The 26,251-nt window shown below is 39.7% G+C and overlaps 1 protein-coding gene across 6 annotated transcripts in view; it reads left to right on the top strand.

Annotated features, from left to right (window-relative positions):
* CTNND2 (catenin delta 2) overlaps positions 1-26,251 on the top strand; it is a 471,257-nt gene that overhangs the window by 382,679 nt on the left and 62,327 nt on the right. For all 6 annotated transcript variants that reach the window (XM_039910616.1, XM_039910617.1, XM_029053896.2 and 3 more), the window contains 3 exons: positions 1,255-1,372; positions 4,360-4,545; positions 18,083-18,256. In XM_039910616.1, coding sequence (XP_039766550.1) covers positions 1,255-1,372; positions 4,360-4,545; positions 18,083-18,256 — 478 coding nt within the window. The remainder of the gene's footprint in view (positions 1-1,254; positions 1,373-4,359; positions 4,546-18,082; positions 18,257-26,251) is intronic.

The raw sequence follows: 26,251 nt of genomic DNA, 5'->3' as shown, positions 1-26,251 counted from the left end.
ACTGTAGTAAATGTCCACTGGACTGCAGTAGGAGACTGCTTATTAGTTTCTCTGCCTCAAACCTCTCCCTGCTTTGATCTGTCCTGCTTCTTTGGGGCTTTCAAATGCTGTTGTTCTAACTTTACTTGCTCTTTCTCCATAAAAGGAACTCTTTTAGTGCTCAAGAAATCATCATAGAGGAAAAATACTCATGTTGAGAAGCATGTTCCTAATGGGATATACAAGTGGCTAAAGGAGAAAACTTAACATTATTAAGTCTTAAAGCTAAGGCATAATTGCATTTCTCGGAAGTAGATAAGCTGATAAATTATGACAAGTATGCTTACAAGGAATGAGATGATGAATTAAAGTGAAAGCCCAGGAAGTTGTTCTCATAATCACCATTAATAAACCAGAGGATAATGCTTTAACAATCTCCATTAATATTATAGTGCAAAATGCCACATGTTGCTCTGCAAGGCTCAGAAACACATAATCTAACACCAAAAGGTAGGTAACATTAGCTGTGGTCATTTGAGGCAGCTCTTCCCTATGGCCATCAACAGAAAGGATATAAACATATCAGACTCTAAATCATAGTGATGTAATGTTCACTTAGCTATTATTTTGATCGTGGCAGTTTATAGCATTTTGTACTTTAAAATTGAAATCTCGGTAGTATTTCAATGATGGTAAACTCTTTGTGGGCAGGGATCATGTCTAATGATTCTAGTGTACGCTCTAAGCACTCAATATAGTGCTTTGCGCAAAGGAACTCAATAAATACTAGTGATTCATTGATTCAATATATATGTATTTTCCTTCCCTTCCTTGGTAAATCTAGTTTTACAACTTTTAGATTTTTTAGTAGTATTTGTTAAGCACTTACTATGTGTCAGGTACTAAGTGGAATTTGCTCTATGTGGTAAGATGTGGATCCCTTTTTCTTTTATGATAAATGAGAAAAAACCTCTTGAAAAATCACTAAAGTCTTAGAAAGTCCCAAAGTCCATCTAACAAAATTTACCGAATATGAATTCTCCAATCCATCTTGGCTTTCAGTAGCTTTTCTGTCTTCACCTCTTTTGCCTCCTTAGGTGGGTTTACTGAACCTTCGCTCATCTTTTCATATTGCTCACAGATCAGAACCAGTGATAAAGAGACTGAAAAGGGGAACAAAACAAAACTTCCTTTGATACCAAATGGAGGAGTGTTCAGGTCCTTTAACTTAATGACGATGATGAGATAAAGGTGACTTTGGCTTCTGTCTTTCAGGAATGTCAGTTCTGCTGGAGAAGAGGCCCGCAGAAGAATGAGGGAGTGTGACGGACTTACTGATGCATTGCTCTACGTGATTCAGTCTGCTCTTGGGAGCAGTGAAATTGATAGCAAGGTTTGTCTCCATCTTCTGCAAAAGAGAAACATTAGGCAGTGATGGCACCAGAGAAAGGAACAGGAATTGATTCTTCATTGGGGTGGGGCGAGGGGAAGGGAGGATGAGATAAATTTGGTGCTAATGAAATTGAGGAACTAGTTTAAGATGTTTAGTAATTAAACTTTCACATTCTTTGGTCTTTTACATCCTTATACACTGCCATTTTCAGAAGTGATTTTTCCACAGGAGGCTTTCTTAGATTGGAATCACATAAACACTAGTACATTTTCCCCTTTTCAGTTTCTTTTTTGGCTTCTATTCCATTTATATTTTTAACTCACTCCTGGGGTCCTTTAAGATCAGACAGCATTCGACTTCAGTCTCTACAGCTTTTCTCCCGGGCTTCCCTTACAACCATTCCACTCTTCTAACCCAGTGACCAATAGCCCTGTGAGAAGAACAACCCCCAAATTTCTAATTAGCCTAAACTTGTAGCCATCGGTTACTTTGAGCATGGTTTCTTCAAGTTAAATTATTGAGGTCAACAGATCTAATGTTTTGGATTACTGAAAGGATATTCAATCTCTGTTGAATCTTTATTGGGTGCAGACTACTGAACCAAGCTCTTGGGAGAGTACAGTACAACAGAGTTAGTAGATATGTCCCCTGCCTACAATGAGCTTACAGTCTAGAAGACTGTATTGTGGTACATTGCGGTAATACTGTGTATTTGTATACCCTTTCATCACAAGCCTAAATCCGCTTTAACAGGGCCGATATCTTTGAGGGGTACCATTGAAGCCAGTCCAACTCTATGGGCGATCCTACTTCTTGGAAAATTCCTCAAAGATTTATCGTCCATGAGCCAGCTGTAAGTTAGAAAGCTGCACAACTTTCATATACCCCTGTAAAGTAGTTCTATAATAATTATCATTATAGTATTTGATAAGTGCTTATTATGTGTCAAGCACTATTATAAGCATTGGGCTGGATATGTTAGGTCAGAAACAGACTTGAGCCCCATGTGGGGCAGGGACTAACTGATTTTAATAAATGTCCCAAAGGAACTAAACTCTATTTACTACCACTGGATTAGGAGCCACTCATGTGAGATGCAATGAATCCACATTTGAATCTGAACTCCTTAAAACAAAACCACAGTCATCTGATATCATTGCAAAATAGGAGGATGTGCAGTAACATTGATGTTTTTACACAACCCATTATTAACTCGAGGGGTTAAAAGTTGAAAGTGGCTCTTAGTGTCGATGAATATTCTCAGTTTATCAGAGCTCATTGAACTTTCTGAGTCAGTAACCGGAAACCTTAGTACAAGCTTTCTCTTGTTTGTATTAACTCACCACAGCCAGTGTGGTTTTAAGGTTTCTCTCCATATTGCATGTGTTAATTTGTCATTGTATTACCAATAAGAAATATCAAAATGATACAGTGAAGATTAGACATCATGCTATTTTAATGTAAAACAAGCAAAGAGCCCAAGTCATCAGCAAGCTGTTCCTGTGTTATATTTTCACAGCCCTACTATCCATCCTAATTGTAATTGATAGGATAATTAGGTCCAGAATATCCTAGATAAATAATTTAAGCAAAGCAACAGGTGTCTTATTCAATTTAGTAAGGAAAAAAATTAGTACCCTAAGGGTTTATTCCACTGAAGCGGCTATTCTGAAAATCGATGTGCTCTGTCAATACCTGGAAATTAATTCACACCTCCGGGGGTGGAAGAGTCATGTATTAATATGTTCTGTCATCAGAAGACAAAAGCTCAATAAAAAAGTCATCTTGCAATAGTGCTCCCTGCATGGGGGTAAAAAGTCTGCCATCCTTTTCCCGGACTTAGTGGATGCATTACAAGTATCCTTAAGGTTTTAAAGCAAGGATATTCCTGAAGATGAGCTTTCTCTTTAAGGCCCCTGGCAGATGATAGACTCCGTATAAGGTTGGCGGCAGTGCTGCTGTAATTGGGACATTTTGTTAGATGTGTAACATATGGTAGAGTACTAGGCAGACAGGTTCCAAATTAGCCCTTCCTAATAGAAAGAAAGGACTAAAAACGACCCAGGTGCCCAGGAAGAACTGCCGAAAGCCCAGTAGCCAGGAATAGATGTCAAAGACAAAACTACCAGCTGCCACATTCCTTCTGGCTACTTCTCTACCAGGACTACAGGGGTGGAATCTTCCTTCTTTCAACTCTTTCAAGACAGGCTCCTGGCTCCGATTTTTGCTAACAGATTCAAAACCACAGGACCTCACTGAAGCACACGAAGCAGAAAAAGAGGCAGAGTCCCTGACAACCTGTAACAGTTTCTCCTATTCTCCTCCCATCTCTCCCTCTGCCTCACCAGCACCATCTACATTAGATGGGGGCTTTCAGAGAAATATAAGCAGGCAGTTACCCCAGCAGCTGCTGTGAGGGGAACAGAAAGACAGCACAAGCAAGTAAGATGAGTAGAATAAAAGATTTAATAGAGTGAAATACAGTCTCAATCAAGGTGATGTAATGATGAACTGTGGGAAGACCACCTTCGCAGTCAGATCAGTGATGGTGGACCGCAATCATGTGAAGGATTTATCTCTTTAAGTGGAGGCTTCACAAAGATTGAGTACCCCCCTGAAAACTATCTTTACATAGCACACAGCAGAGTGTGTCAGTGATCCAATAGTCTTTTCAGCCACACTCTCAAACATGGATACCTCTCATTATCTGTAACGCCATCTTTGAAAGTGAAATGCAGGTATAATCTCTCTCACAATTGCTTATGAAAATACATAGAGCAAGTTGCTTTCTGGAAAAAAAATTAAATCTTTCCAACTGCACTCCGTCTTCATCTGTGGCTGTCAAGGGAACAATTAAAAATTTAACAATGTATAGCATCTTCAGATAAATGTCTGAAAATAATTTTTGCTTACAATACAGACCTGACAAAATTTAATATTTTTTAAATTTCTTTATCCTTCTCTTTCCATTCTGTCATTATCTTTAGACCGTTGAAAACTGTGTGTGCATTTTGAGGAACCTCTCATACCGGCTTGCAGCAGAAACATCTCAGGGACAGCAGATGGGAACGGATGAGCTTGATGGATTACTGTGTGGAGATGCCAATGGCAAGGATGCTGAGAGTTCAGGGTGTTGGGGCAAGAAGAAGAAGAAAAAGAAATCCCAAGACCAGGTAATGCAAATTACTTGCAGCTGTACACAGTTAGCTAGCTCCATACTTGTAATACTAATATTTAGTCTACATAGAATGTTTAGCCCTTTCAAAAGGCATTGACTAGAAAGCAGTTGGGGCTCAATGGAGCAGAGGGGATCTTTTGGGGTGTATTGGGAAGTGAAGGCTTTCAGGCAAAAGGGAGCCAAGCTGGTGGAAGCCTCTGAATCAGTCATTTGCAATAGGAAACCTCTTTATAATACAGTTGAGCCAAAGGAGCCTAGGGTTGCCAGACTGTCTGGAGGAATTCTTGTAATCAGTTCGCCAGCTCCCTGGCTTCCACTTGAATTATTGGGGTGCAGTAACTTCAATATAAATTATAAGGAGGCCTAATGGGTGCATGGTTCAGCAGACCCCAGAACATTGATTCTTTTGTAGCTCGTCTGCTTCACCGGGGAACGACTGACCCTTATGCGGTAACAGGTAATTTACTCTTCCTTGCCACTGGACTAAGTGACCAATAGCATTACTTACCCCTGTTGAAGGAGACTGTTAATTTGGTGTTTGGTTCGTTCTCTTTGAAGGTGGCATCCCAGTCAAAGAACCTGTCTTTTTCTTAGTCCTCCAGCCCTCTGAATTTCCACAGAATCAGTTAATGCTTTCCTTTCTCACCAATTATCAATGACTGCCTAAATTTTATTTGTTTTTAAGGTAAAGTGTGAGCTCCCTCTGTTCAGGTTTTGAACTGGCTAGCGACTTTATTGTCCCTGCATATGTAAAATAGGAATCATACTTTCCATGTAGAACTAATTCATTCATATTTATAAGGCAGTTCATTTTAATTAGGTGAATTATTACTAAAAATGTGTTTCAATTTCAGGAGTATCTCCCCATAAATTGAAGATGTATTTCTGAAAAGGGCAACCTGTAAAACAACTTGTAATGAATTCTAATTCTCCATAGACTTAATGGTGTTAGGTTCCCAGGCATTTTCCTTGACTTGGACAAATATTCATTCTCTCTCTCTCTCTCTCTCTCACACACACACACACACACACACACCTGTTTTGTGTTAGTGAGCAAAAGCGTTTTCTTCATGTTTCTTTAATGTTCATCACAACCTGCAATTAAAGTTGTTGTTTTACACATTCGGAGTCACATTCACAAAAGTATGTTTTCACTGAATACTTAGGATAATATGGAGTGAGTAGGTACATCTCTGATCTTTAGGACCTTACAGTCTAGGGTAGTGACAAGGGAAGCAATAGAGTTTGAAGAAATGTATATAAGTTCTACATGTGGTGGTGACGCTGGGGACTCAGATGTGAAGATGTTGCAGAAGTGTTGAGGTGGCAGTAGGGGAGGAAGTAAGGTAGGAGATGAGCTGTTAATCAGGGATAGCCTCTGGGAAGATATGTGATTTTTAGGAGCGCCTTGAAGGTGGGGAGACTAGTGCTCTGCCTGATGTGAAGGAGGAGGGAGTTCCAGGCAGGTGGGAGAGCCTAGCAGGAGGCCAACAGAAAGAAAAATGAGAACAAGGCACAGTGAGTAGGTTGGCTTGAGAAGAGAAAAGTATGTAGGCTGACTTGTAGTGGGAGAGAAATGAGTATGAGTAGTGGTTAGAGATTTGGTGCCTTCAAGCCAAAGATCAGGAGTCTTTGCTTGATGAGAATGGACAACTATTAGAGGATTTTGAGGAGTGGAGAGACCTATTCAAGACAGTTATCTGGGCAGCAGAGTTAAGTATGGAGAGGAGGTTTCCAAGGAGACAGATACAGTAGTCAAGTTGGGATATGAAAGTAAGAAGAGGATGGGGTGGATTCTGGAGATTTGGTGGTGAAATAACCAATAGGATTTGGTGACTGAATATGCAGGCGGAAAGGAGAGAGGAGTCAAGAGCAAAGCCAAGGTTGTGGAGCTCAGAGGTGGTGAAGATGGTGATGTTGTCTACCGTGATAGAGAAAGAAAGGGAAAGGAGAGGATTTAGTAGGGAAGATGCTGAGTTTAGTTTTGTTGAGCTAAAGCAAAGTACCACCTGAATAAGGTAGTAGCAATCGTAGTGTTGAATTTTTGCACTCCGGTTTGTATCGGTTTACCTAGAAGACAACATTTTGTGCCATCGTGTTGTTTTCACCTCTATATGTAATAGCTTGAGGTAAATAAGCTACATTTCTGACATTTCTAAAGTAGCTCTACTAATCTGTTCTTTAAAATACAACCTTAAGTACAAATTAATATAAGACATCACTATGAGAGAGAGCAAACAGCTTAGTGGAAAGAGCTAGGACTCGGGAGTCAGAGGACATGAGTTCCAATCCTGGCTCCATCACTTGTCTGCTGTGTGAGCTTGGGCAGGTCACTTAACTCTCTGTGCCTCAGTTATTTGACCTGGAAAATGGAGATTAAAAGTGTGAGCCCCATTATGAGACAACCTGATTACCTTGTATCTACCCCAGCACTTAGAACAGTGCTTGGCACATAGTAAGCACTTAACAAATACCATCGTTATTATTCATGTAGGTTCTAAAGATTTAAGAAACTTGACATAATAAAGGAATGAGTCGGAAAGTGAAGAAAATGAATTGGAGTTCTTTTACCTCTCTGCTCCAAAATTATGTGGCTGCTTCTGAAACTCACTGAACACAGGGAAATAATTGGTGGGATTGGTGTCAGAGATAAACAAATACATACATTTAAATCTTGGGCTGTGCCCTGGATATCCTGGATCAATGTTTATTTCCCCAAACACCTTCAAGGCAGAATGTACTTTGCTTAAAAAATCTGCAAATGTGTAATAATTATATTCATTCTCATGAGTTGGTTCACTATGCTAGCTGAAACAGATGCTGAAACAGGTGTGAAACAGTCAACAGTACTATATTGTAAATTTTACAAAACTTAGTGCTAGGAAAATAGCAGTGGAAATACTGGCTAGACCATTCTAGGGAACTGAAGACTAATAGCTAGGTAGAAAACACAAGAATAAATGTAAAAAAAAAAAGTGTATTTGAGGGTTTTAAAATGATACCAAAATACAAATACATTTTTGAAAAGCTCTTTGTTTAAAGCTATGAACAGTATATTGTTCAACTGCCAACAGGTTTGCACTGGTTGATTTGGGGCAAGTTTTAAAAACAGATGCAAGTGAGGTAGGTTCATTTTTTGTTTCCTAAATCATCCCAAATTTAAGATGCCTCCCTTTTTAGCACCATCAACAAAGCACAATGCTAATTCTCAGACAGTGCCAAAGGTGTGGTAAGGAATTTGGACATGTGGACGTGGTGGTCCTGAAGCCAGACTGTGCCCCTTTACAAGTGTCTGGTCATTTGTGTATTGTGCCTTTCATCTTGGGAGGGCACACCCAGAAGTCAGTTTTCACTGATATGAGATGTGGATTCCCTTGGGACACCAACAGAAGTAACAAACCAATGAGGTTTTGGAAGCAAAGGTAAAATCAATTTCAATTGAAGCTACAGAATTGAAATCATTGAGTTCTGCCCAGAGATTTAAGTAGACCAGAAGCAGTGGTTCAATTGGGAATAAGGCCAAGATGCTGGAGATAAGTATCACGGGCAGCGTTAATCTGGGCAGGTTGTTGCCATGCCCAGCAATGACATTTCTGGATTGACATCTGGGGATCTTGGCATCTCTGGATTTGCTGTTTGCGCTAGGAAAGGGAAAACAAAATCTTCACATTTGATTTATAAAAATCTTTTCTTATAAACAGGAAGCCCTCATCCAGGCATATAGTAAGAGACCGTTATTTCCAGTAAACATATAGGATACCAGTGAATATGAGGTGGGGGGTACTACATCATTTTGGTGATTATACCTCTGCCCATTCAAAGTCAATACAAATTTAAAATGAGAAACTCTCTAATCTCATAACCCTCTCAGAACCTCTTTCACTGCAAATTAAGATCCAATCCTGAGATTTTAAGTGATCAAGTTGGTCCCTAAAATAGGGTGGACTGCTCCCCAGGTTTCCCTATACTGTTCTCTCCTGCCCAGGCTTTGTTTACTCAACAGTCATTGCCCAGCCTCAGCTCAGCCTTTGTTTCCCCAGAGGCTCCATGATCTCATATGTCATCCCTCCCTCTTCTTCCTCCCTCTTCTTCCCTCACACTTTTGGCTTTTGCCAGCAGCCATGAAACACCATCGGCGCCTGGGATTAACAATGCCCCCGTTTCCATGGTAAGCGCACTGGCTGCTATCCTGAGGGACTCTCCAGATGCAGGAGCTGGGAGTGAGATGTGTCATTGAGAGCAGTGAGTGAAGAAATGGCTGTCTGGGTCAAGCTTGTCCCTCACCTTGCTGGCAATGGGACTGAACATCACCAGTTTTAAAAAATGAAATGGAAGAGACAGGAGAAGAGGGTCTCTGAAGGGGAAGGAAAACTCAGAATGGGAATAGAACGATAGTGGCGGAGGGAGTGGGGAGAAAAGTGATATTCTGGCAGCAATTAGATGTGAAGTTGGAGATGGGGAATTTGAATCCTGGGGTATGTCAGCCAATAGTGCCTCACGTGTCCCAGACTTATATGTATTGTGGAATGAGAGAAAACCTGGGAATATTGGAAAATATATATTTCACAATATATATGCTTGCACATTGATTTTGAACATGAAGAGGGAACAGGGAACTTTGAGAGGAGAGACAACTTATTGGAAATCAGTCTTGGTACCAGTTGGACTTGGAAATCTAAAGATTTAATTCTGTTTCACCTTTGTAGTGCCATCCCTAATGCAGACAGCTTGCAATGTTACATTGTGTAGGGCCTTAATGTGGCATATGAACATTTTTCTGACTCTAACATCAAACTCTGATCCTTCTCCCCTCTCACCTAAGTGCAAACCATCTTCTTGGCTTAGTGTCCTACTCAAATTTGATAAAAAAAAATCTTGTTAATACATAACCTTAGAATATGTTTCCATTTATAGTAATAAACTGTCTTCTAATGTTCCATGCTAAGTCTCACCAAACAGTCCTCCTCTTTTAATTCAGTGAATCTCCCCAGTATTGCATTCTAAAGCCCTTAGACCCATGTTATTCAGTAAGTAGCATCCTATTTCACCTCCAGCCAGCATTAGCAGCTTATGTCTTGCTTTTGAGAGTCTTTGAGTAGCTTTGGACTCTTTTCCATCCCTGGTTAGAGTTATAACTGCTTATTCCTCTATAATATCTACTGGTCCATGGGAACTGGAAGCAATATAGGTCTGATTTTTGAGTGAATCCAAACTAATCCTCTCATGCAACTTGTCAAAGTTTTGCCATTTTACTACTTCAGATGTAGGCAACAGTTTAGAGTTGTAAGAATCCAACCTGAATATTTCCCGAAATATATTTTTCAAGTTCTTAAACTCTCTTACCAATTTTCATTTTTTCCCTGACATTTTTTTAAATCTGTAACTATACTTTTTTTTTTTTACTACTCAATACCACTTCCTCTCCAACCATCTGCTTATTTCAGCTGCTACTTCATTCCTTTCAGCTGTTTTCAGTATAGGCGCACATTGCTTTTATCTCACCATATGCCAAGAGCTTGTTTACTGAAGTCTTTACTGATATTTCTTATCCTGGAAGCAACAAATAATACGAGACTACAAAGGTCACAACTGCACACTTGAAAGTACTGAATCTTCTTGACCATATGGATAGATATGGTTTTAGTACCCTGTTCTTCTTATCGATCCAAAGGGAGACTGATGCTTGAATTTATGGATGTCGCATTTATCTCAAATTTTCACTGATAGCATCTCACTGTTTCCAAAACTCATGTTCATAGTATTCTTTCCTTTCATTTTCCTTAACAGTCAGTTTTTCAGCAATCCAACTTTCCTCCTAGTGCTCTGCTTCTGATATTATCAGGGGTTAGCTTTGTGGAGAAGCAGCATGGCCTAGGGGAAAGATCACAGACTTAGGAGTCAGAGGCCCTGGTGCTCATCTTAGGGCTGCTACTCACCTGCTGTGTGACCTTGGACAAGTCGCTTAACTTCTCTGTGCCTCAGTTTCTTCATCCGTAAAATAGGGATTCAATACTTGTTCTCCCATCCTACTTAAGACTGTAGGGGATGTGGATTGTGCCTGACCTCATCATCTTCCCTCTACACTCAGTACAGGGCTGGGCAAATACAGTCCTTGTTAAGCAAGTAAATGCTTAACAAACACCATTATTGTCATTACAGTTATTGTATGGGGGAAGAGACCAAAAAATAGCTCAGGTGGTCATGGGAAATAGGCAGGAGGGAAGATGTGGGCCAAGGTACTGGGTGGTGGCAACAAGAATGCTGCAGACCAAATTTTGATTCAGACTGACAGCCATAAGGAATTGAGGGAATGTTCACTCCCAGTGGCCGAGTCAAGGCCTTCCCTGCCCTGGTGTGCATGCTGGGGGCGGGGACGGGGGTCCTCATCCCAGAAATACATCTTTCAAATCTCCTGTTTGTTATTCTTGTCCTAAAACTTCCTCCCCAACCCCCTTTTTCTCCTGAATTGTACATCATGTATTTTTAAAGACCACCTTTGCTCTAGATCTTTGGCTAATCAGCAAGACAAGTAGCTACATGATTTTGTTCTGAGATTACCTAATCCTAGCACTTTATTTTTGGTTCCGAATCTCTTAGGTTCAACAGCCCTTATCACCTCACCAAAGAACCTGTAGGAAAAACATGAGTCAATGGGACACCATATAAATATAGCTAATTAGCCATCAACTTCATCCTTTTTTCCATAGAGTCAGCACCAGCTGTAGCCCATTTCAAGTGAACAGCTCTCAGGAGAATTCAGACACATGATTTACCCTTTTCTGCAAAATTCTTAAGCCACTGTAACACAAAGGCTCATTTCTCTTCAGGCCTTTCACAATTATTTGGAGCTTTTAAATACAAAACAGTGGAAGTGATAATGAAACACTATAAAAGCAGAATCAATTAGTAACACCGCTCTTGAAACTAAACCCGGATAAAGTGGTAGGAAGATATTTTTTAATGTACTTAGCACCAGCTGCAGCCTAATTAAACCGAACACTCCTCAGGAGAATATCCACTGACAATTTACTTACTGAAATCCATTTTCTGTGTCTAAGATTCTTCCTTCTTTGCCAATACATGACTTCCCTGGAGAAGAAAAAAAGCATTAAAATGTCAGAATGTTTCTGTAATATTGTAGTTATAAACTCTGCCCATCGTGATCTGGTGATATCTCTTGCCTGTGATGTGTTTCACGTAATTAAGATAAGTATAATCAGGAAGTCCAGTTAGTCGTGGTACATCTTTGAAAGCTAATTTATATCTTCAAGTGCTTGAGGGCAATGGCTGCTCCCTAATTGGGCTAGATACCCTCGTAATGAAGATACATTCTGACACATTCCATTGGTATAGTGTGTTTTTTGGGGAACTGATAGGTCTGGGATAAAATGTATGTTGCAGTAAAGATTGTACTTTGCAACCTGCAAAATCAGTCAGCGGGCAGTCTTTCATATGTTTCTCTCTGCTCGCAGGACAACTTAGCTGTTTGTTTTTTACCCTGCTTTCTAAGGAGCTGGTATTGATGGTAAGAACCTATCCACAGAGATGAAAAGGTCGAGGGGTGATCTTTTTCACCTCTAGGGCAATTACTTTTCTTGTGGCTCTCTTGCTTGGCCATTTGCCAGACTCATCACTGTTCTGGTGACTGCCTCAGTCATGTGGAACTTGCTATGGGCCATGTGCATTCACTCTTCCCTTCTGTCAATCGGTTCCCCCCAGGGCACAGAACAGACACTCAACAGCTTCATAAGCCTTCAATTTATTTGGTGTGCCTCTGAACTCCAATTCCTCCCCACTTGCCCGCCCAGCCCCACAGCACTAATGTACATATCTGTAATTTATTTATATTAATGTCAGTCTCCCCTTCTAAACTCCTAGCTCATCGTGGGCATGGAATGTTTCTATTAAATTGTGTTGTACTTTCCCAAGTGCTTAGTACGGTGTCCTCTGCACATTAAGAGCTCAATAAATATGATTGATTCTGTCAGCCAGTCTCCCCAAAACAGTGCTGGCTGTCTTGATTTCATTTTCTACTTTAGCTGTGCAACATTAGGTGAAATACTGCTCTGATAGCAGAGCTCAGTGATACCATTGAGTTGTGAATTGTGGGTAAGCTTTGGTTGTGTGTAAGACTTGACGGGTATACACCATCTTGAATGTCTTCAGATTTATTTTCAGATTTTATTAGGGTGCTGCTTCTGTAAAGCAACTGATAATCATCTGGAAATGCTACTTGTGGTGCAATCAATAGAATATAACAGTCCCTAGATTGCCCTCTCTCAGAGACCCTCAGAGAGCTGCTGAGCCTGTTGACTTGGAAGAGCAGGGATTTATGCTGTCTCAATACAGTTCAAACCCTCTGCTTTTTGTGCACCCATTTCCCAAACCCAAATAGTACTTTCTGACCACTCACGAGAGACAGCTTGAAAGTATGTTTACGGTCCTCAATAAGCGCTTACTATGTGTCATAAGCACTGGGGTGGATACAAGCTAATCAGGTTCGACATGGTCCATGTCCCACATAGGGCTCACAGTCTTAATCCCCAGATGAGTTAACTGAGGCATGGAGAGGTTAAGTGACTCGCCTAAGGTCACACAGCAGGCAAGTGGTGGAGCTGGGATTAGAACCCAGGTCCTTCTGACTTCCAGGATTGTAATGCAAGAAGCAGGTGTTCTAGGAATTATAATTCCATATTTAAGGCCCTGAATTTCTCTTAGTCCTTATTCACCACCCTCTGTTTTTTTATTATTTTCCGTTATATCCTTCCAAAAATCTGAAAAATTCTTTTCATACTACATTCTTATGCAACATCTGCCTGATTCAGGCAACCAATTTCTCAGGATGGTTTACTAAACCTTCAAGGAGGGAATCATTCAAGTTCTACTTTCTGCTCTGTGTGGTTTCTTTAATGTAAGGGTGACAGGAACTGAGGAAATAAATCTGGATCTCTCCCTCCCATAGGAAGGAATAGGTTTAGGGAATTTTTATCAGGAGACAAATAATGCACAGTCATGTGTATCAAACAAAATTTTATGTATTATTACTTCTATTAATACATCAATGGTGTTTATTGAGCACTTAATGTTTATACTAAGCACTTGAGAGAGTATAATATACCAGAGTTGGTAGACACACTTCTGTTAATGTAAAGTTGCGTCCTCTGGATGAGGAATAATAAAACCCAAAAAGAATTTTTGTTTTGCATCTGTATAAACCCAGAAAATGTTTTCAAAATATAGGTTGTCTCTGTAAAGTGACTGTAATTATTTTAATATTATGTTCATGGATATTTTCACATACAGACTGGAATTCAGTAATGAAGAACTAACTCTTAAGGCATTAGAATTTTTACATAAACCTGTATTTATTATTTGGTCTTTTTTAAACAAGTTTGAGAGCATCTAATTTTATGTTATGGTTAAAATTGCACTGATTAAATTATGCTCAGACTCTTTTGTGCCTGCTTTGAGCTCAAAGCCAGAAAAAAAGCCTGTTCATTATACCTTTCACCAGTTACCTTCCAGTTTGATTCAGAAGTCACAAACTTCTTCTTCCTAAGAGACAAATATATTCCACTGCCCTGTCCTAAACCCATCAAGATAAAAATCTGTTAATAGACTCCAAACACAACTGGCAGCAAAAATCTTGAAGTCTATTTTTAAAGAATCAGCTCAAAAAAAAGCTATTGTTACCTTCAAATTGAACAAGTTCACCTCCCTGAAATAGTTTTGCCCTTTTTCCTGCAAACATTTATCATCTCATATACAGCGAGCAGTTCTATTCCTGGTCTAGGTGATCATGGATTATGTCCAGAAGCAATGCATCCTGCATTTTTTAAATGGGCCAGCCTCTAGTACCCACCTATGTTATCCTTGCTATCATCACACCCCGCGACCATATCAGTAGTCTTTTATCTTCCTGAACAAAAGTATATTCACTATTTATTCGACTAGCATTCTAAAATGATCTTTTATTTCACCTGTCAAGAAACTGGTCAAGAAACACTTGAAGTTAAATGCTATCACAGTTACATTGGTGTGATCCTTGAACATACTAGAGTAAAGGTTTTACTTCTCTACCAAGATTACTTCTCTACCAAGAGAAACATTCCCTTTTCCACTGTAGAATTTTTATGCAGCCGCAAGGCCTAATATATAATGGTCTGATGACATCCCATTGTCAAGGAATTGGTGCCCACACTTCAGCAATGATATCAGTTCAGGTGGGATTCTTGGCTTTTGGAGGCAACTGCATTCTTTGGTAGTTTTCACCGGTTGATCCACCAGCCTTCCCTCTCTCCCTCCCTCCTTCACATCCACCCCCTACTTGAAACTCAAGACACCCTGGGGACTCAATTTTAACTGCCCCGTCACCATGAACTGGTTCCATGTGATTAAAATTTAACAGAATCTAATATGTTCTCTTTATGAGGCAGAATGGTGTTGGAAGGGGAGTGAGGTCAGCAAAGGGGAGCCCAGAATTCTTTTGTCCCTTTAGGGGTCACCCTTCTTACATGACTGGCTCACAGACAACTACCTAAATAATTGCCCATCCCTGAACTAGAGGTGTTTCCTGCTTCCTGTTTTCTAATGACCTATATGTAAACCTTTGCAATAGCCAACCAGTTTATTTTTGAACTCCTTCCCATATCAACTGTAGGATTAGTGTGTATATCCGAAGAAAATCCTTTCATGACTAGTAGTCTTTATCCTGAAGCTAAGAAAAAAGGCCCTAATCCTGGGTTCCTAAATAGGCAAGGTCCAAGTCATCTTTACATACATAAAGTTTTGCAAATTGCTAGTACCTAAATCAATATCGGTAGGTATAATTGCATGGAGAAGAGTATAGATTGTGATAACATTACTAGAATAAGGAAGCAAAGTGCTTACATAGGAAGTAAATGAAATGAGTTCACTCATTTTCTCCACTTCTATTTGGATACAGGACCAATCACATCATCTGAAAGCAATGGTTATCTTTTTAGAAGGGAATTCCTGGCCAGACCAAACCGAGGATAGGTGGAAACACTCTGAAGCAAATCAGGCAACAGTATTTCCCTAGCCACACAAGTATCTTGAATCTACCTGGAGAGGACCAATATAAAATAACTTACAAATAGGAGAAAGATGTGCTCATATAGTGTAGTATATAAATGATATGTCTAAAATTGTAAGAGGAACTTCTGAGCATAAAAGTGATAAGATGATAAGTAAGGAGTACTTGGCCTGGGGAGAAGGAAAATTAATCAGGAAAAGCCTCCTGCAGTAGAGGTAATCTAAGGTGGGATTTGAAAATCAATCAATTAATCATATTTACTGAATGCTTACTGTGTGTGGAGCACTGTACTAAGTGCTTAGAAGAATGCAATGGGGAGATCTGTGGTCTGGTAGTCAAAATAGTAATAATAATAATTGCATTTTTCTATGGCAGTATAGGGGTGTTTATTCTGCTAACTTTACAAAAGTGTGAATAAAGGATATAGATAAAGGTCAAAAACAGTCTTTGAAATCTTCTCTTGTTTGGTATTAACATATCTCAGAAACATGAAGGCTCTAAAATCGCACAGAAGCTTCTTTGAACTATGCTTCTAGTTGCCTTCAAAGATTTTTCCTTATTCACATCAATTGTTCTTTCTCTTTTTCCTTACAATTTTCTCTAGATATATTAAGGAAGGAATGTAATAAAAGTCATTTATGTACCTATGGATGGAGCCACAGAGAAGTGTATTTTTGGTGAATCTTTTGTCACACTTTACAATAAAGTATTTGGGAAATGAGAACAGGGATAAACATCAACAAAGATAACCATACTTTTGTAACAGGACAAGTTACATGTCACATTTGGTACAAAATTCTATACTGCATGCCACTATACATGGTCTCATCTACCCTTAACTCTTGCTTTAAAAGAAGACATGCTCATCCATCCTTATAACTATTTCTGTGAAATGAGGCACACCCTCAACTTGACTCTTCCCTTGTGGACAGATGAGACAGCACTTCTTGCCCATGCCAAAGTTAATACCATGTATAGATCACTTGGCTGTAAATCAAGAGACTCTCACTGTAACTCGTACTCCTTCCAGAAGATGATAAATTAGAAAAGGAAAAAGAGTAATTTGTTTTTCTTATCAAACGGGATGTGCCCAGTAACATTCAGCTTCTGCCTTACAAGGAGTAGGTTTTACCATTGCTTCCTGGAAATTGATAAAGCCGCAAAGTAAAGGCCATCTTTCCCGTGATGATACTGTCTTTCCATCTAAAGTCCTATGCGAACTGCCATTTGCCCAAAATGAGCCAGAAGTACAGTTACAAACCTAGCTCACCTTCAATTGTATTTTTTTCCTTTTTTGTATTTAAAAAGATAAGTCTAGTGGTTTAATTATGTTCTATTCACAAGTTAAGTCAGCTTTCAATAGGATGGCTATGGACTGTTAGCAAGATGAAACTAACATCTTACAATGTTCGTGTTCTCGTTATAATGTGTGAACCGTGATTGACACATTCATTGAAAATGGTCTTAATAGAAAGATAGGCAATATGTGCTTCTCTGATATTAAATGTGTCCTATTTCAAAGGGTTTTATCCTAATCTAGATGAACATGAAATCCTGATATGGCAATTCAACTTGATTCTCCCCTTTCCTCTGGGGATCAGGATTCCTAAGATGTGAAGAAGGGAGAGCTTCCTCTGCTTGCCCCTTTCTCTCTCCTTTTCTCAGACCTGTTCCAAGGGGAACATTGCCTCATATGTGAACATGCAAAGCACTAAGAAGGAAAAAAACTACTTTTCCTAATACTGTTTTGCAGGACCCATGATTAGCGAGTTTGCTTGCCTACCTGCAAATCCAGTCACTTCAGGAAAAAAAAGTAAATTTAACAATGGTAGCTGAGTTTTTTTCCTACAAATGCCAACAGATTCAAACACTTTTGTGTTTTCACAACTGATAAACCTGTAGACCACTGTCAGATTCCAGGCCCTTCTGAAATTACATCTCTTGCAGGAGACCTTCCCTGATTAATCCCTCATTTCCTCAACCCTGCCCTGGCTACTATTTCAACACTCTGTGTCACCTAAGAACTTGAATACTCACTCACCCCTCCCCCGTAGCAGTTATAAATGTATCTTTAGCTCCCCTTTACCTGAAATTTCTCTTAGTGTCTGTCTTCCCCCATAGATTGTAAACTCATTGTGGACAGGTATCATGTCTGCTTATTCTGTCAACCTCTCCCAAGTACCCTTAGTACCATGGACTGCACATAGTAGGTGATCAATAGATGTTAATTGGTAAGCACCTTTATAACTACTCTTGAGAATTTCCATGAGTTATTTAAATTCATGACTAAAGGTAATGGTTATTTAAATTGGCTTCAGTGCCCCAGATGAGCTCAGTCCAACCCGGATCTGAAATGACAGCCCCTGTTTTGCTTTGTTTTATTTTTTTCTCATCTGTCAGAAAAGAGCAAGCCAACTCGCAGCCTAAATAGCAAACTTTATGATGACATCCCTTGTCTTTTTTTTCCTTCTATTAGTGGGATGGAGTTGGACCTCTCCCAGACTGTGCGGACCCACCAAAAGGAATCCAGATGCTGTGGCACCCTTCTATCGTGAAACCCTACCTCACACTTCTCTCCGAGTGCTCAAATCCAGACACACTGGAAGGCGCCGCGGGGGCCCTGCAGAACTTGGCCGCCGGCAGCTGGAAGGTATGAGCAGTCAATCAGAGCTCTTCATTGGCAAAAAGCCCTCAGCAAGAATGCTAGCCAATGTTTAAGAAACATAAATGAGTAGTACTAAGAGAACTAGGCTTATTTTTAATCAGTCAATCATGCTTTCCACACAGTAAGTGCTCAATAAATATGATTGAATGAATGAATCATCAGTGGTTTTTATTGAGTGCTCACGGTGCAGAGCACTGCATAAAGTGCTTGGGAACGTATAATACAACAGAGTTGGTAGACACAATCCCTGGGAGCTTACAGTTCTTTCTGGAAAGGGTAGCAGTATGTTAAAATTTGAGGGGGTTTGTAAATTATGTAACATGCTTAGATATTTACAGGTAAGCTATTTTTAAGTGAATATTTCCAAGTATCACCCTTGAACATGCATACTTAATATTTAGAGAAGTAAGAATTCATTTTCCTGGCAGACTTTGACTTTGACACTCATTGCTAATGTCTTGAGATGTTGTAAAGGAATGTATAATAAAATGTCAAAAACAAAAATACTGCCAAACTTTATACCTAGTTTGTCAGTTTCATACTTAATTTCCAAAGATGAACAATCCAACTTGTTTTTAAACGCTAACAGGGATGGGTTTTTTTTAGTATCACTACTGGCTGTTCTTGAAATTGCATATAATAAAATCATAAGATAAGGTGTCATAAGGAAGATAGGGTATAATAAAGAAAAATTATTATAAGGTACTCTGGCAAACTAGTTGGCAGTTGGCTATGGAGCCTGTGACAACTTTGCCAGCTAAAATTCTTAGCTATTTAGTAGTTCTTCAACTACTCAATTGGGAAAATGGCTTTGTTAACCCATCACCTGTCACATTACAGACTGCCCACCATACCATAGGAATAATGTTCTTGGTTAGCTATCATTAAGGGATTGATAACTTCTCAAGGCTTCAGTTACCTCATCTGTAAAATGGAAATTAAAACTGTGGGCCCTGTATGAGACAGGGACTCTGTCCATCCTGATTAGCTTGTATCTACCCCAGCACTTAGAACGATGCTTGACACATAGTAAGCACTTAAAAAGTACCATTATTATTATTACTATAATTAGGTGGCAGAGCTGGAATTAGAACATAAACTCCTTCCGACTCCCGGGCCCATGCTCTATCCACTAAGCCACACTGCTTCTCTTTTCATTACTACCGTTTTGTGTCATTGCATTATTCCATATTATCACCCTTCTCAGTCCCCATTCCCCAATACTTCCCTGATTCCTCTCCTAAAAATGAGTTTATTCATTCATTCATGCAATCGTATCTATTGAGTGCTTACCGTGTGCAGAGCACTGTGCTAAGCGCTTATGACAGCAGAGATGCCCAGAAGTGCATACAGGGCCCACTCCTCTCCTGCTATTCCCCTTCTGGGAGGGAGCCATGGACCGACCAGGAAGAGACCAGGCCATGGGGTGCAGCAGGACAGAGATGTGGCCAGCCTTACCCAGCCCAACTTCCCCAGTGTCAGGAGACTTTTTAATGGCAAGGGACCTGGCTGGAGGCTGGCAGAGAAGCAGACTTCCCTACTACCCTACCTCCCCACTGAGGTCTCTCTTACCAGGATGCCTGCTCTTCCTTTCCCAAGTTTCCTGGGCAGACCTTTTTCAGCTTCCACTTCCTGCCACTTCCACCAAGGCCCCTCCCCAACTCTGCAGTCACCACTTCTCCACCATTACCTGAGGCCCTCTAGACTGTAAACTCATTGTGGGCAGGGAATGTGCCTGTTGTTATGTGGTACTCTCCAAAGTGATTATTACACAGTACACAGCACTCGCTAAATATGATTGATTGGCACTTAGACAAGAATGACCTTTAAAGTTTAAGTTTATTATGAGAAGCAGCATGACCTCATGGCTAGAGCATGGAAATCTGAAGGACCGGCTTTGTCACTTGTTTGCTGTGTTACTTTGGGCAAGGCACCTAGCTTCTCCTTGCCTCAGTTCCCTTCTCTGTAAAATGGGGATTAGGACTGTGAGACCCATGTGGGACGTGGATGATGTCCAACCTGATTATCTTCTATCTGCTCCAGTGCCGAGTACGGTGCCTGGCACATAGTAAGTGCTTAACAAATACCACAAAAAAGTATCATTTTAAATGTTTCTAGCTAACCTTCCATAAATAATCCCGATAGATACAGCTTCATTTTGCGGAGATGTTATGAGGACAATCAAAATGTTCTTCAAGCAAATCAGTAGATGCTTAGTGTGTACACGTATTTCTAAAATACAGATTCAGTTTGCCACTATAAAGAAAAATTATCAAGTAAATAGTGCCTTTCAAAAGACAAATTGCTTATTCACCAAACAGGTGTTTCTTGTCCAAACTCATGATAGAGAATGATTGGCAGGATTGTGAAGGAATCAGAGAAAAGAGCAGATGCACATGAAATGTGTGCACTTGTTTTGATTGTTTGTCGATGGAATTGACAACCCCTTGACCTGAGACATCGTATACTGCCTATCAGAGGCTAATATTCCGTTCCATTACTGTTTTGCTTTTTTGTTCTTCATATAGGCTCAAGGCCATCACTGTTTTCAAAGGCCCAGTTCCATCAGCTTTCATAGCCCTCTGTCATTCTCTTCCTCCTCCTCCACCTCTCTCACTGCCAAATCAGATACAGTTTTTACCTCTCTTGCTCTGTGATGACTTGGATTGTGGGGGTAGAATGTGGTTTGCTTCATTTTATGCTCTGTTTGGACCTCACCCTGCTCTTGCACTGGCCTCCAGGGATCGGGTTCATCTCATCCTACCTCTTGTGTAGAGCCTGAATTGCCTAATACTGGCTAAAGGAAAAAAAACAAAAGAGCCAAAAACTGGGAAATCTCTAGATTGCAAGCTCACTGTGGGCTGGGAATGTGCCTGTTTATTGTTGTATTGTACTCTTCCTAGCACTTAGTACACAGCTTTGCACAAAGTAAGCACTCAATAAATAGGATTGAATGAATGAATGAAAATGAATGAATAAAAATGCTTCTTCTATAGGTCTGAGGTTTCAAGGGGATCATTTTCACCATTAAAGCCCTATCCAGATGTAATATAGATCCTAACCATAGGAAACCAATTTGCTTCTTTAGTACAGCTTCTTTAGCAAACAGCTTTCCGATAATCATACTAGACTGTTTTTCAGTCAGTCACTAGTATTTATCAAGCAATTACTGTGTGCAGAGCATTGTATTAAGTGCTTGGGAGGGTACAGTAGAAGTGGAGAAATTATTCCTGACCACGAGGAGTTTACAATCTAGTGGGGAGACAGACACTAATTTTACCCTTTCTGTTGCATTTTTTTCTCTTTTACCTGGTGAAAATGTAATGGATCTGGAAAAATAGTCTTGTCAAAGACTCTCTCCAAGCCAATAAATGCACTGCATCAGCTGGAGAGAGAGGGCACAGCCCAAGACAGAAGTTATCACTTCTTGGCTTGAGCATCTTAAAACATGTTGTTCTTAATCTGGGAGTGAATCTGTGGCAATTTGGGGATTGAGCAGGTAGATCCATGTAAAAGGAGCTACCTAATGCAATGTAGCTTTAGGTAAAGGCTATTCTGAAGTGCCCATTTTTGCCCAGGTAAGTAATTTGCACTGTAATGTTGCTGACTTCACCAGACATTGTTCATACCAAACCAATAAGATTCCCTCTAAGCATCTCAAGTTCTATCAGTGCCTAGCTGTGCTCTTTACCTCTAAATTTCTTTGCAATTCCCCTCAATCTTTGAACTATTTTTATAGATGATAGGCACATTCAAGATCTTGTAGTGACTTTACATTATCCTGAAAGCTTCCTGAATAAGATTTTACCTAATTTTTGCTTAAAATTAAGGTTCTCTCTCTCATTTTTTTTCTCAAAAAATAACTCAGATTTGGTCAGGCTCATTTTTCCTAATTTCAGTTTATCACAAATCTAAAGGCCTAAAATATGGCTTTTTTATAATAAGGGAAAATAGTTAATTATTTACAATTTGTACTCTATTATGACTACAATACAGTGGCAGATGTAAAAAGTGAAATGTAGCAATAAAGCACTTCAGTTGCATATGCATTTTATAAATCTGAAATTGGGGTTCCTGCTCAAGGTCAAAAATCTTATATTCAATTCTGACAACCAAGGAGTATAGTTGTGCAGTGAAATATTTCAGTGTGCACAAGTGTGGGAAGCATCGTGGCCTACTGGAAAGAGCACAGGCCTGGGAATCAGAAGGACCTGGGTTCTACTCCTGGCTCCACCACTAGCCTGCTGTGTGACTTTAGGCAAGTCACTTCATTTCTATATTCCTCAATTCCTTCATCTGTAAAATGGAGATTAAAACTGTGAGCCCCATGTAGGACAGGGACTGTGTCCAACCTGATTGTTTTGTATTTACTGCAGTGCTTAGTACAGTGCCTGGTTCATAGTAAGCACTTCACAAATACCTTAAAAAAAAGTATGCATGTTTGAGGGATTCTGGGGCAGGTGAATGTCAGAGCAACCTAATAAGTATTTAAGAAGCATAATTTCAGATTTTTTCCCCAAAACACTTTCTCTAGTCTCACAAGAGCCCTTTTTCTTTTAAAATGTTAATGATTGAAGGTATTTTGTCTTGATTAAGTTGATGGGCTAGCAAGACGATTAAGGATATTAGCCAGAAGATTGATTTTCACCATAACCGTTCATGGTTTGTCCCTCTCCATTTTTATACTGTGGCTTTTTGTTCATATTTTTGTTGAGACTTCACAGTTCAGTTTTGAGACTGCCAGATGGAAATGAAAATGAGATATGATGACCACAGACAAAGAAAATTACATCCAAATATGCAAAACTCAGTTACATGAGCTATGCTTTTTAATGGAGAAAATTGGAGTTTGTCAAAGCCTCTCTATTTGAATACTCTTAAAACAACCCATAACTGCTTTTGGAGACATTGGCTTAATGAGTACTAGGGTAAGGGATGGTCAGTCCTCAGTTTTCAAACTGCAGCTTCTTTCTATTTCTAGCTCTCCTGCGATTGCTTATATGACTAATAGACTATCCTGAGTTTCCAGCCTAAGGTGGTATGACTAGATAACTTTGATGTTATGATAGGGGCTAAATCACCATGACAGACCTGTGGGCTTTTCTAAGTGGGAGGGCTGACTTCTCATCCGCAGTAGGAAAAGAGTCCACTCGGGGAAAAAAACCAACTATATTTTATGCTGTGCCGAACAAAGTTATTTTTAACCTTTTTTAAAATGGAAATAAGCTTAAGCTTTGGACCACAGGGGGGAAAAGTGTTAAGGAATGACTGGAGTGCTTCTCTAGATCCTGCATTCAGTAACTCTGCTTTCCTATGGGTGAAAAACTTAACAACACTTTGGTTGAAAACCTAGAGATTAGCAATATGAGTTGTTTGGATTTTTACTTAAGTTCTAAAACAGTATTATTCATATCCAACTTGTGTCAGGGTCTCGCCTTTTAAAAATACCAGTCACAAGCTTGGAGAGCTTGTATCTTGGCTTCATAAAGTCCAGTATAAAGCACTTTAATTTGAGGGTGATATAGTAGTAGTAGTAATATTTTTAAGCACTAACTCTAGGCAGAGAAAAAGTACACAAGTGAGAATTAGAGACTCAAGGAGCTCACAATCTATACGTATAGGTCGGGGGGAGGACTGGACAGAGAGACATTGGGAACAATGAACCAATATGGCATTAAACAGCAATAAGAGACGAAGTCAAAAGCAAATCAAAGTCAATAGGAATCTGTGGCTAGAAGAACAGAATTTCAGGCTCCTAGTGATTGAGTCCATGGTATACCCATAGTCACAGTAATAGCTACCTCAGCCACTGGGTTTCCCGAGATTTTATGAGGCATCATGCTGTTCTCCTTCCCACAGAGATGATGGACAGCAAGACAGGATGGGGTCACCTCGATGATGTGGAGGAAAGCCAGTGAAGCTGGCTGGAGCACAGTGCATTTCAGGGATGGCGAAGAGGGAAGGAAGTTGACTCAGCCATGGTGGAGGGGAAAGAAGAAGCAGGCAGTTGAGGCTGCAGTTTCTGAATATTTTGCTCGGTCTTTGTGAAGAGATGCCATAACAAAAGACATTTATAAATGCCGATTTCATGCATTTTATGACATCACCCCAACTTAGATTGGGAGTTGCATATGGAAAAGCAACTGTGTCTGACCTGAATCCCTAGGTCTACTTCAGCTCCCATTTCAGTGCTTGGGATATACTGAGTGCTTAATATATTCTATTATCGCCATTATGATGATGATTATTACCATTGTAAAAATAATTCAGACATCCATACTGATGATCAATCAATCGGTATTTTTTTAGGTGTTTACTATATGCCAAGCATTGTACTAAGCACTTGCTGATGGTAGCCCTGGTCCTTGAATGGGACAGTATTAGAGCAACAAGGAACTAGCCTTAATTGAAAACAGTGTGCATTGATCTTTTCAGTCTAACTCCTACCCGGACATCTGGGTAGAAGCTTACTCTTTATGACTGTATCTTTGCAAATAAAGGACAGCTGTGTACACTGTTTTTCAAAGGAGACTAGGAAAGGCTTATTTTCAGGAAAGGTCATTTTTCTAGGGCGGATTTTTGAACTGAAAGTGACTCATCCTTAAGGTTGCTTAGGGATATTTTATAAGGTGAGTAGTCTTTCCAGATGCATCTATAGGGAAAAGTATAAAGGTGATAAAAGCAAACAAGAACCCAGATTTATTTTTCAAATGTGAGAGGTTTCATGGCAGAAAACTCCCTTCTTTGTCATGCTGAGAGGGCAGCTGTACTCAGTAAATGCCAGTGATGCTCATAAATTTGTTTTTACCCAGATTCTTTAGAGTATTGTGACATTAATTACATTCAACTTCAACAGACTTCAATGGACTATGAAGTTTTGTTCAGCACTGCTTCTTCTATTGCTTCCCAGGGTTAAATCATCACTAGGTAGAATGTTTCTGCATTCTTCCCCTCTTACCTAGACTTTACGTGCAGAATGTTCTCTTTGATGTATTTTAAAATTTTGAAGTCCCCTCCTCCCATGATATTCAAGCCACCTTAAATAGTCTTACCAAGGCACAAGGTTTTAAAATGGATAAAATATGAACTTTAACAGGAAGCAAGTAAAATTTAAAGATTTAAATCATTATTTAAAATTCCTGGCAGACATGACTGTTGTCTTCACCAGTATTTCTTGAGCTCCTACCGTGTGCAGTGAGCTGTATTAAAAAGTCTTAGGAAGATACAAGGAAAGAAGAAGCCACATATGCTGCCCAGAGAATGCTTAAAATCTAATGGGGAAGATAGGCAAACCCAAACTATAGACACATAATAAGAATACAAGCATAGATGTAGCTGATGAAGACAAAATTAAGCGAATAATAATAATAATTATGGCATTGAAGCATTTATTACGCACCAAGCATTGTTTGAAGCACTGGGGTAGATACAAAGTAATTACATTGGACACAGTCCTTGTCCCACATGGAGATCACAGTCTTAATCCCTTTTTACAGATGAGGTAACTGAGGCACAGAGAAGTTAAGTGACTTAAATAAATCAATGGAATAAATATCCTCTAGACTGTAAGCTCGTTGTGGCAGGGAATGTGTCTGTTAGGTTGTTAGGCTATACTCTCCCAGATGCTTAGTACAGTATACTGCACACAGTAAGCACTCAATAAATATGATTGATTGATACATATATAATTGAATGGCTCATGGTCTGACATGACCAGAGAAGTGGGATTGGTCAGGGAGTATCTCCTGGAGGAGGTGTTGATTGGTTATGTGCGAGTCAAGAACAAGAAACAGTTGGGAGGAGTGAAAGCAAATATTCCTTAAAATTACAACATATTTGGAGAGGTTGGGACAGAGAATGGTGAGGTTAAATGTCTAATTGAACGTGGAGAATAAAAAGAGAGAGACAGGAGAGAGTGTGTGTGTATGTGTGTGTCTCACTAGGGAGGGGGTGTAATTTTCCTTATCTGAGATACACCCA

The sequence above is a fragment of the Ornithorhynchus anatinus genome, chromosome X3 (genome assembly GCF_004115215.2).
Source record: "Ornithorhynchus anatinus isolate Pmale09 chromosome X3, mOrnAna1.pri.v4, whole genome shotgun sequence".
Taxonomy (NCBI): domain Eukaryota; kingdom Metazoa; phylum Chordata; class Mammalia; order Monotremata; family Ornithorhynchidae; genus Ornithorhynchus; species Ornithorhynchus anatinus.
The sequence above is the reverse complement of the archived record's forward strand: the minus strand, read 5'-3'. Positions and strand labels throughout refer to the sequence as shown.